The sequence below is a fragment of the Cinclus cinclus genome, chromosome 4 (assembly GCF_963662255.1).
Source record: "Cinclus cinclus chromosome 4, bCinCin1.1, whole genome shotgun sequence".
NCBI lineage: Eukaryota > Metazoa > Chordata > Aves > Passeriformes > Cinclidae > Cinclus > Cinclus cinclus.
Window position 1 is genome coordinate 25,167,619 of NC_085049.1, and position 11,464 is coordinate 25,179,082.

Below are 11,464 nucleotides of genomic sequence, written 5' to 3' on the forward strand. Positions count from 1 at the left end.
ATAATTAAGTTCATGTCTACGGATTTTGTACATATGCCAGCCTTTAGGCCTAGTGGCCTTATTTGCTTGTGGCTGTAGAACAAGCTTAACCCTAAATTCTCTCTGGTCTTGCAGTGCATGATCTGTAGATGTGATAGTGGATGGCCTGTGTAATTCTCTAACCCTTCGAATCCCAGTGCTGCTTCATGCAGCCACTTATTGTAAGGGGTAGAAAGCTCCCTATTCACTTTACTTGTAGCTTCATCATAATCCTTTCTCCTAATAAATTTTGTTATTATTCTTTATGTCTGTGCAGGAAGTGGTGGTTGGAGACGTGCTTGCTTGTAACTGAACATGGCAGGGAATGTGAAAAGATTCTCACGGATGCTGCTGGAGTGCAATACCAATGACAAGCTATGTGGTAAGATTCGCACATGCCTTTAATAAGGTTTCACATGCTGGGCAGGAAGGCTAGCTTCACTAAACAGTGTGCCAAGCCCTTTTTCCTCCTCCACCTGCATCCCAGCTCATACAGAAAGATCTGATGGAGCATTCCCTGCATTGTGTTTCAGGGGAGAAATATTTATGGGGATAAAGCCTCTGTGGCAGGATTAATCTCACATAATTTCAACCATTTTAGAGAATTCCTATTTTGAATGAAGTGTACAGCAGTCATTAAAGATTCTCTGCAGTTTTCCAAAGGACCAGTTTTATGGGATTTTAATTTCATGACACTCTGCCATCTTTGGGACCTGAAAAAATGGTCTGGACCACCTCCAAATATGGGAGCATGAGAAAGATAGTTTCCTTCACAAGTCTTGCTAGTGTCTTCCAGTCAGAGTCCAAAGGTGACCACACCCAGTTTCCTTTAAATGCTCTGTGTAGTTTTACTGGAAGGAGCTGGAGCTGTAATTGCACATGATGATGTAGCAATATGCAGCCCATCCCATCTCCCTGCTGTCCTGCTGCCAGTGCTGTTTCTGTTTCACTGGTGGACAGCACTTCAAATGGCTACAGTTCCTGGCCTTCATATTTAGCCATCTAAATAAGTGACCTTAGGTGTGGGAATCTTAGTGATTTCATGCAGTTTAGGTACTTGGCACCTATGAAAAACAAGGTGGCAGTACTAACAGTGTTCAGCAATTCCAGAGGATGGAACACACACTTTTGGGGTTGAAAGTTACTGAAATGGATTCTTGCTACATGGTTATACAGAACCAGTGTTCTTCTGCTGACAGTTGTGCGTGAATATCAAACGGAAGTGATCGTTGTCCCAGCTCTCCTGGTGGGAATTTTTGTCATTGTGCTCACTGTGATCCTTTGGCTCCACTGCCGCAGCCTGCGAGCAAAGCAGGAGCAATCAGCATCAGATGGAACCCAAGGTAAAAAAAATGCTTTTCAATCAGAGGAAAGAGTACTGGTTTCAGTGGCCAGAAGCCAATTCTATTTCCCCATCTCTTGAGCTGCTACGTGAAACCATTTGTGAGGATCCTGGGTGGTGTTCAGCAATCCAGTAAACATTAGAAAAATTTGGAATCCTGATTTACTCCCTTTTGCAGCAGCAGTAGTGGAAGCTGTAGTGTAGATGAATCTGAGAAAATCTAAAGCATCATGCCATGTAGGCTGTTGAACATGCCTATAAATTTTGTAACATTACAAGAGCTGCGAAATGTATGTAACCGCCTCCTGGAGGCTGCTGCAAGGAGAGTTTTACTGGGGTAGTTATGAATGATGTAATTTTGATGTAGATTATGCCTAGTTAATCCATTTTCTATACTGCCTTTTAAGAAATTTAATTTCAAGCTGCTGCCTCCCACTTCCTATGGAGACAAAATGCAGCAGAACAGGGGGTGGTAAGGGGGTAGGGAAAGATTTGTTGGTACATGTGTGGCTGTGTGGAAAGGAAAATACAGTTCTGAACTAATTTTGGGTAGAGGGAAACAGCCTCTTGAGCTTGTATTAGGAGAAATAATTGAGAACAGGTAATAAAAGAAAATATTCATTGCTTGAGCACATGGGAATGAAGTCCAAATGTGTCTTATCTGTAAAGGTCGTGTAGTTAAATATGGGAGAAATTTTTAGATGTTCTGTCTTTTCTGGTTCTGTCTTTTCATCAAATAGAGTGGGAGATAAATTATTTCTCCTCTTCAAGGGCCAGAATAAGTAGGATACAATAACAGTTCCTTACTTTGCCCTGATTTCTGAAACATTGTGGAGCAAAAATTAAAAAGCATGGAAGGATGAGCATTGCCACCTATTACAAGAGTTCATCTGGCTGGTTTTACGTATCGTATGTATTTGCTTTTGTCAGTGACGAAGAAGAATCAGCAGGAACCCAGCTCAACAGAGAACCACTGCATCCAGCTGAGTGAGAGGTCTGTGGAGAGCCTGCTAAATTCTGCATCCTTGACTCTCAAAGAATTAGAGATACCACGAGAGAAACTCTTATCAGACACCTTGGAGCTGATAAAACTTGGTGCCTATGGGAGCATCTACAGAGCACAGTTGGAAACTGGGATCTCTGGGAAGACTAAGACTGTGGTATTGAAAGCCTTGCAAGGTAAGGCCTGTGGTGGATCCAGTTTGGTACAGTCTCTGTATCTCAGACATGGTGCTGGACAGAGTGTTGCCATCACTACTGGGCAAGAACAAGCTATGTTCAGTATAGTAAACCTGAGATGTTCTTGTAGGAATGTCTTGGTAGGATTATAGATTGTTGACCGTGTTGATTTTAGCTGTCAACCTGTTTGCTGCTTCCATTTGTTGTTGTTCTAAATTTTCTTTTGTTCTTTCAGACCCGGTTAGTCCCCAGAAAGTAAAGGACTTCTTGGGAAGGATTAAATTCCATCAAAATCTTGGCCATCATGAGAACCTGGTTAAATTAGTTGGATGTTGTGTAGACCAGCTCCCACTTTATATGATCATGGAAGATGTGTCTCTTGGTGACCTGCTGACATTTCTGTGGACATGTCGGAAGGTGAGTCAAAAGAAGTGATGGCAGAATAACTTCTTAAATTCTGTAGGAATGTATCTGTCCATAAGTCATAAATTATTTCTTTTATCTCTCCATGCATCCCTCTATATCAATCAAAACTATTTCCATGCCCCAGAGAAGTTCTACACAGGTCCTACTTTGCCGACCATTCATTGAAGGGCATTGCAGGAACTAGAATTAGAATGAATTCATACAGCCACCTGAATTTCTAAAGTTTTAAATCATTTCTCATTCTAAATGCTTTTAAGAAAACAGAACAGTTACAACATAGGGGGAAGATCATGGGATGATAACTAATTGGTAAAAGACAGGAAACAGAATGTAAGAATGAAAGTTTAGTACTTGCACTGAAGGGAGATCAGCTATCTAGGACATGGTGCTGTTCATTGCATGTATTAATAACCTAAAAATGGGATGACAGTGACGTGATGATATGAGCTGAGGATTCCAGTCAGTAAAGGCAAGGGCTGACCCAAAGGAATTGCAGAAGGATCTTCCAAGATGGAGAGACTTGTCAATAAAAAGAACGGATGAAATTCAGCATAGTTAAAAATGAAATAATGCACAGGAAGAAGTTTCACATATGTATGATGGCTTCATATCTGCCCATTGCTGATGAAGAGTAAAATCTGATGGGATGAGGTCTGATAGTATGAAAATATGTAGTCCACTGAAAACGTTAACTCAAGATAGAAAAGAGCCCAAATATCAGAGGGCGTTTAGCTTGGATAGCAGGAAAATATTCTTTCCCCAGAGGGGGGTCAGGCACTGAACAGGCTCGCCAGGGAATGGTCATAGCTCCAGGGCTGTCTCAGTTCCAGGAGTGTTTGGAAAACACTGTCAGGGACAGAGTGGGATTGTTGGGGTGCTCTATGCAGGGCCAGGAGTTGGACTCAATGGTCCTTGTGGGTTCCTTCCAACTCAGCATATTCTGTGATTCTATGACTCGTTGTTAAAAAAGGCATGGAAACAAAACTCTATTACCTTGTATATCCATCACTCTCCTACACCTGAAACTCTAAATACAGAAGGATTGCTTCCTGTCCTGTTCAGCAGAAGGTCCAGGTGGTAGCAAATAAAGCTGGTACGTGTCATGTTCAAAACAAACAAATGGAGCTGGTTCTTCATGAAGTGAGGAGTTGACTAATGGAATGTCTTGCCACTGACTCCTGTGGATACTGACACTTAATATGAGGTCAGTTATGAAAGGTAACCTTTCAAAGGTTACTGAACATGTTGAAACCATAACCAGCTCAGGAAGTTTTTAAATAGAATGTGTCTTTGGGCTGTAAAATGGCACAGGAAGAGCATTGTGTGCTTACCTTATTCCCTCTCTCATCTCTTGTCTCTCTTACTGTTACAGGCAGGGTGATAGGAGAGATGGACTGTTAGTCACATACCAGGTACCAAATTCATATGTTAGAAATGTGCTTTTCTCCTCATCACTCTAATTTTTAATATACCTTTCATTCACCTGTGTGGGTCGTCATTTTTCAATGTCATGCTGACAATTTCTGTCTAACCTCTTAATTTTTCCGCCATATATCAATTTGTCCACCAATTGTCTCTAGTGTACTTGTCTTACTCAACACACCATCAGCATTACCCATGCACATCCTCTTACATTTCAGTCAATTTATGAGTGATTGTGAGAAGGAGAAGCATAAGATTTAGATAGGTTAGAAGGAAACGTTCCCCATTATCCTACTGCTGCGGCATTTGTTTGAACCAAGGTCTCTTATTTTGTCTCTAGGATGTAATGGCAATGGATGGTGTCCCCTATGACCTCACTGAGAGGCAGATATATGAGGTTGGACAGCAGGTTGCAGCAGCTCTGGTAAGTCTGCTCACGTTGGCTGCGTTTTTTCCTTCTTGCTTGATTGCAACACAAGTTTGCATGGTGGCTTAAGTCTTCTTGGCCTAAACACTGAGAATAAAGGATTTGTTAAAAGATGATTCCATTATGCTGGTGAGTGTACATCTCTACTCCACAGTGTTGAAGACAAGCATAAACTCAGTAAAAATTTGTATCAATTAAATTTCCTTTAAAAATTATCCTGTTTTCTTTCTTTTCCAATTTCCCAGGTTTATCTTGAAGAAAAGAACTTGTTCCATGGTGACATTGCTGCCAGGAATGTCCTCCTTCATCACAACTTCACAGCTAAACTCTGTGGTTTGGGCCTGGCCTACGAAGCTCACACACATGGTGCCAGCTCAGTCACATGGAAAGTGCCCATCAAGTGGCAGGCACCAGAGAGGCTCCTAAGCAAACCCCCTACCATCAAGGCAGACATGTATGGCTTCGTGTTGGGACTAAAAGTTCACCTGTCTGTCAGAACAGTCTCTTTCACTCCTTTATGTATCATTTCATGTCCTGAAGTTCACAGGAAGGCAGATCTAATTTCAGCATAATGCTCCACTTTTACAGCTTTTACTTTCTCCTTTCTCCTGTCTGTAGGCCATGCCTGGTTGTTTTGATGTGTTTAAGCCAGCAAACAACATCACTTTGTTTTCTTTTCTTGCAGTTGGTCTTTTGGAATTCTACTGTATGAAATGATTACATTAGGTAAGAAAATTTAATGCTAATAAAAAAGGTGTGTAAGGAAGCAGCAAATTAACAAGACCCAGAATCTTGAATTTTAGACTGTAAAGTTGTGCTATTTAACTAAGTACCCTGTTTTTTTTCCAATTTGCAAAGTCTCATCAATTCCTTTTAGACCTTCTGTTGTTGTGAATTGTGGTAGGAAAAAAACCCAGGTTTTGGTAGGGAAGGAAGGCAGTCTTGCACAAAAGCTGCTCTCTGCAACCATTGCCATCAAGTTTTCTACCATTGCTCCTTTTGCCCTTCCAGGTGCTCCACCGTATCCTGAGGTGCCACCATCTGACATCTTATCATACCTGCAGAAACAGAACATTATGAAGCAGCCCTCAAGTTGCCAGCAAGCCATGTAAGCCACTTGCTTTATGGACAGTTGAACATGAGGTTGGCAGAGCTAAATGGAAGTGAGACATAGAAAATGAGATTTTACACAAGATTTCTAAGTCTAGACTATACTGAGAGTAACCTGAGATGTGTCTGCCATATTTCCTTACTGGGTTCTGCTGCACAAAACCTCTGTGGCCAAAACCTTTCTCTCCTTCTCTTGAAAATGATACTTGTTTCTGGTTCCTTAAGTGCCCTTGCATTTTGCTGCTCCACTGCCTCTTTGCAAGGTGCAGTGCTGCTGGGGAATGATTTTTCTCCGTTAAGTTGTAGGATATTCTCTGAAATGAGCAAAGTATGCACATGGAAGATCTAAGGTACATTTCTTTGCATCAAGACATAATTTCATAGTTCGATAATTTACAGGTATTGCATCATGAGGTCCTGCTGGCAGTGGAGTGCAGCTCACCGTCCTTCTCCAGCACATCTCTTGTGCTCCCTGAAAACAGCTATGAAGACCAGCAATGGGCACACAGTGCTGCAGGTTCCTGAGCCAGTGGTGCCTGAACTCTATGCTGATGTTGCTGGTGTTGATTTGCACAGCCTGGTGAGGGAATACACGATCCTCTGAAGGGTCCTTTCATATTTTGGTAAAGGAGAGAGAAGTCTCAGAATTTTCTCTTTCTAAATATTTTGCAAGCTCGGAATGAGGTGCGTGTGTTGGAAGGGATCCCTTTGTTCTTCAGAGATCTATAAAATCTCTCTTCCATGCCAGACACAAGAAACTGTTACCATTATTGTTAAATTAACCTGTTGGTAGCATTCTGCCTGCGGTCATTTGGGAGTGAAGTGTGTTTAGGAAGCTGTAGCAAATGTAATGAGAAACTTCAGTTAAAGGAGTGTTATGTTTGTGTGGCAAGGTTTTGGTGATGAGGTGGACTGCAGAGGTGACTTCTCTGAGAAGGTGCCAGAAGCTTCCCCCAGCTCCACGATGGAACTGTTGCTGGTCAAGGCTGAGCTCCTCAGCAACACTGGTAGCACCTCTGTGATTACATATTTAAGAAAGTGTAAAAGATATACTGCACAACAGCAGATGAAAGAGAGGAGAGTGAATGTGAGAACAGCTCTGCAGACACCCAGGGCAGGGCAGAAGGAGGGGCAGGAGCTGCTCCAGACCCCAGAGCTGGGATTCTCCTCACATCCTGTGGTGCAGCCCACGGACAGGCAGCTGAGCCCCTGCAGCCCCTGGAGGGCAGGGGGGTGCTGAGATCCATCTGCAGCCCCTGGAGATGCCCATGCCAGAGCAGGGGGATGTCTGAAGGAGGCTGTGACTCCAAGAGAAGCCTGTGCTGGAGCAGGGTCCTGGCAGAATTTGTGGAAAGAGGAGCCCTCATTGGAGAAGGACTGCACCTCATGGAAAGGGACTCATGCTGGAGCACTTAATGAAGAACAACCCTTGGGAACAACTCATGTTGGAGAAATTCCTGAAGGACCTAGTCTCCTTTGGAGGGACCCCCCACTAGAGTAGGGGAAGAGTGTGAGGAGTCCTCCCCCTGAGGAGGAAGGAGCAGCAGAGGCAATGTGAGATGAACTGACCACAACCTCATTCTCCCTGCTGGATGAAAGAGATAGAGAAAGTGGGAGTGAAGCTGAGCCTGGGAAGAAGTGGAGGAAGGTGTTTCAAGATTTGGTTTTATTTCTCATTATACTTCCTAATTTGATTAGCAATAAACTATTTTTTCCCCAAGTTTAGTATGTTTTGCCCGTAACAGTAACTGGTGAATGATCTTTCCTTATCTTGACCTGGGGGCCTTTTCGTTATATTTTCTCTCTCCTGTCCAGTTAAGAAGAGGAAATTACAGAATGGCTGGATAGGCACCTCCCATTCAGCTAGAGTCAACCCACCATGAGGTTTCTGGAAATTTTTCCCCATCTTTTTCCCAGAAAAATGTATCAGTTGGGTATTTGAAAGAGGAGATGTCCTGGGGAACATGCTGGGGTGGTATTCAGTAAATGTCAGGGATTTCTCCAGTGCTTTATATTCCAGATTTCCATGGTAGCATGGGCACTGTATTCAAACACACAAACCCAAAACTGAACAATTCCCACGCCTCCTTGCCCAACAACAACAAAACCAAGCAAAACCCTTCATTGGCTGTGGATGCAGAAGCTGTTACACAAATGTCATACATCTTCATGGAGAGTGTGCTTTCTGTGCAGGTGAGTACTCCAAAGTTTATCTGAAATTATTTGATCATTGATTTTAATGGACATGCAGACTTTAAAAAATTAAAGGCACTAGAAGTTGTTGATATCTTGCTTTTTTAAAAAAATAAGCAGAACCAGTCTGTGAAACAAATTTTCTCGCTTCTCTTTGTGGTTTCTAAAGTTGACAGTATCTTAGGGGTATTTTTCTTTTACTATTTTGGCACTTCGAGCATTAAAGGAATTGCACATTAAAGGAATAATTTTACCATTCTGTGTGAAGAGTGAATTCAGTGTTCACTCAGCATGTCCCCACTTAGCATGGCTCTTTCCATTCTGGTTTCCATCAAACTTGTTGGTCTTCTTCCAAAGACAATGGTAAGAAATCTTCTATTTTTAATGCAAAAAAGACACAAATGAAATAGTTGCTTTTTCTGTGTCACTTAGGCTTGGTAGGAAATTATGTTCCCTTCCATAAATAAATGTCATGTGAGTTCATACAGCATGTGTGTGACCACTACACACTGGGGCATTGCAAAGTCTATTCAAGAGGGAGCAGTCAGCTCTGACTTTTCCTATGGTGTTTGCTAATTGCCACCTGGATCTTCACAAACCAGTTGTAAATCAGAACTGGACAACTGAGATACCTTCTTTTCCAAATGGTAAAATAATAACATCCTCTTCTCTCTCCCTCACTTGAAAACAGACTGAAAGCTACCTGGTAAATTAGGTCAAATTCACATGGTGAATAAACTGTTCATTTAAAAAAGCATTTGATTGGTTCAAACCTCCCACTCAAGAGTGGGGAATTCAGAAAGGTCTTGCCTGTGAAAGGTGAGTGTGTGGCAGGTAATACAATCCCAGAGCTGTGAAAGCATCCCCAGTGCTGTTGCAGACCTGACAATAATGCACAGGGAGCCTTGTTAAACAGAGAGCTAAAGGTAACAAATGCAGCACTGTTCTCAGAGCACAGAAAGCAATGCTCTGCTTTACGTAAATGCTCATATTTCTGTTGTGAAAGCTCTGAACAAGGAAATCCATGGGACTTAAGATGTTGAGCACCTCACAGCCTCTTAACAAAAGGTCTACTTTAATTCCCCGTGCAAGCAAATCTGTGCCAAGACCCTGCTTACGAATTTGCCCACAGAAGGGCATTTTCCTGCTGTATAATAAGACATAATTTCATTTCTCTTCAATAAAGTGGCCTTATTCATTCTAAGAATGGAAGCATTCTTACTCTGATTTGTCTTCCCCTGGTTAACTTATGTTGGTTTGGAAGTGACTGAATGTAAATTTGAATCAATTTTATAGTGGTATAATGTAATTGCACATGTGGAGTTACCCTAGTTTAACTGCTATCCTTGCTTTTTAAAGTAGTTTATACAGAAATCTTTTCCACATAGTAGTCAATATAGACTCAGGCATGAATTTCTCCTTAGTGAACCCACTGAGGCTTGGTTGAAATTTTTCACAGTTGTTTTGTGGAGAATCATGGCTTTTCAGTTTTTTGTCATAGACTTTGTTTTAGTTGTTTAATTAGAATATTTTGTTCCCATCAAAAATGTTGGCTTTTAATTATTATATTTAATTTTTGCAAAGATGACAGGGCCATCTGCATAATTCATTAGTTTCTGGTGGGTAGTTTCTCTGTTTCTCTTAAATGTAGCTTTTCATTGTGCATAAATGTTTATCTGTTCTACCTGTCTTCTTCAGGCTCTGATCACATTTTCAGTGAAAGACTGAATTAGATCCAGTAGATCTCCTAAGGATGAGGAAATTCTATCCAGAGCAGGCAGAGAGTGAAAAATTGGTCCAAAAAGTGACAGCAGACAGGAGGCAGAGATACTAAATATTCCTGGTGTGATTTGGCTTCACCATGCCTGGAATTTTCTGAAACCACATATGAGTAGTATGAGCTTTTTAAGAGTCTTTGAACTCTGAAATCTTGGTGCTACAGTGGGCATGTTGCAAAGGACTCCCTTTCAGCCACACAGAAGTACTGCAGTACTCTTGCTTTTCTGTGTTCACAGAATTGCATTTTTGGTGAGGACTTGAATGTACTCAAATCCTCCTGCTCCACTTTCACCCCACCTTTCTTATCCATTACAAAGTCCAGGGTGCCCCTGTCCAAAGCTGTGCCTGGAGGTTTTTGATAGCCCATCAATTAGTAGCTGAAGACTTTTGGTCTTTGCAGTTTTATCTGCTATTTCTTGAATGTTTGTGTCTGCAGATTTCTGCTTCATCTTTTTGTCCTCATTATGCTCTTTTGCACTGAATGAGTCCTTGATTGGAGAACCTTAGTGAAGCAGAGTCTTCCACCTTTCACATATCCATACGGATGATTTTAACTGGATACTTTAACTGGGATGCTTTATACTTTCTGTCCCAAATGCCTTTAGTAGAACAGCAAAAATCCTTTGTGGAACAGAACATTTTGTTCTCTAGTGATGGGAAATGGAGACCTGCAGTTTGCCATTCTCGTACTGGGGTCTCACATTGAATTCCAGGTATTGCAAGTCTCACTGCTAGACCTCCTGTGTTCCGGAATGGATCTTCCCTGACATCAGCTCATGAAGTCTAACTGCAGCAGGTCTCTTCCTTCCAAAGCTGTGAGATGTTCTTCCCCCTGCCAAGGTGGGGATCCCTCTCTAATGATGCCCCGCTTGTGTGCTCTGTCTCCCACAAGGTGGAGTCCACCAGCCCTGTACAGAACTGCACAGTTCTGCTGAATGGTGCCATCCATGCTTCCAGCTGTCAAGTCCCTGCCCCATGGATCTGTCACAAATCTGCGCAGTGACCCCTGTAGGCCTTGTCTTAGGAAGTATTCTTTGGAGAGCTGTGTTAAGGCCTGATTCCTGTGAAGTTTCCCTAAGAGGAGCTGTGCTCCTTGCTCCTGTGTCACCTGCCACACTGCAAGGAATGAATGCAGATGACACAGGAGGTCTGAGTGCTGCTCCTGGCTCCATTCAGGATCACACTGGTGGTGTTCACCCAGTGACAGACAGTCTTCAAAGTGGTAGACAAGGGGGAGGACAGATTTCTCTGAGTCTCTCAATCATTTTCAGAGGTACTTGAGCACTGTCACTGCTGTTTTGAAATCCTAGGGAGAGGTAAGTTTGTAATCTGTGATCTCACGCAAGCTCTGAGTTTAATTCCCTCTTTTGTGACGCTGGTGACATGCACCAAAGCTGAAAGCTAGCCTGAAGTTTGAAGTTGGCCTGTTTTTGCAGGTGATCAGATGATGTCCACAGGATCTTTCTAATCTAAATTCTTCTGGGGTTTATGTTTGTGCCTGGAGAGAACTGGAGCACGGCTTCTAGTGTTACATTGCTGTGTAAATAGCTGCGAAGGAGTGAACCTGC

The 11,464-nt window shown here is 42.4% G+C and overlaps 1 protein-coding gene across 2 annotated transcripts; it reads left to right on the forward strand.

Moving 5' to 3' along the window:
* Positions 1-333: 333 nt before the first annotated feature.
* On the forward strand, positions 334-6,528 carry STYK1 (serine/threonine/tyrosine kinase 1). Of its 2 annotated transcripts, none has more exons than XM_062490926.1 (9): positions 334-400; positions 1,218-1,372; positions 2,302-2,539; positions 2,775-2,956; positions 4,728-4,811; positions 5,060-5,268; positions 5,500-5,540; positions 5,826-5,922; positions 6,324-6,528. In XM_062490926.1, the coding sequence occupies exons 1-9, from the start codon at positions 334-336 to the stop codon at positions 6,526-6,528; spliced, it is 1,278 nt and encodes a 425-aa protein (XP_062346910.1). The 2 variants fall into 2 exon arrangements, with proteins under 2 accessions (XP_062346910.1, XP_062346909.1); XM_062490925.1 differs by having other exon boundaries at positions 1,218-1,361; positions 2,291-2,539.
* The last annotated feature ends 4,936 nt before the right edge of the window (positions 6,529-11,464 follow it).

Excerpts from the sequence above, each read along its gene's own strand:
- STYK1 (XM_062490926.1), top strand. The coding sequence starts at position 334 with ATGGCAGGGAATGTGAAAAGATTCTCACGGATGCTGCTGGAGTGCAAT. Across the intron at positions 401-1,217 it reads TACCAATGACAAGCTATGTG|TTGTGCGTGAATATCAAACG; the intron begins GTAAGATTCGCA and ends TTCTGCTGACAG. Across the intron at positions 1,373-2,301 it reads GAACCCAAGGTAAAAAAAAT|AATCAGCAGGAACCCAGCTC; the intron begins GCTTTTCAATCA and ends GTGACGAAGAAG.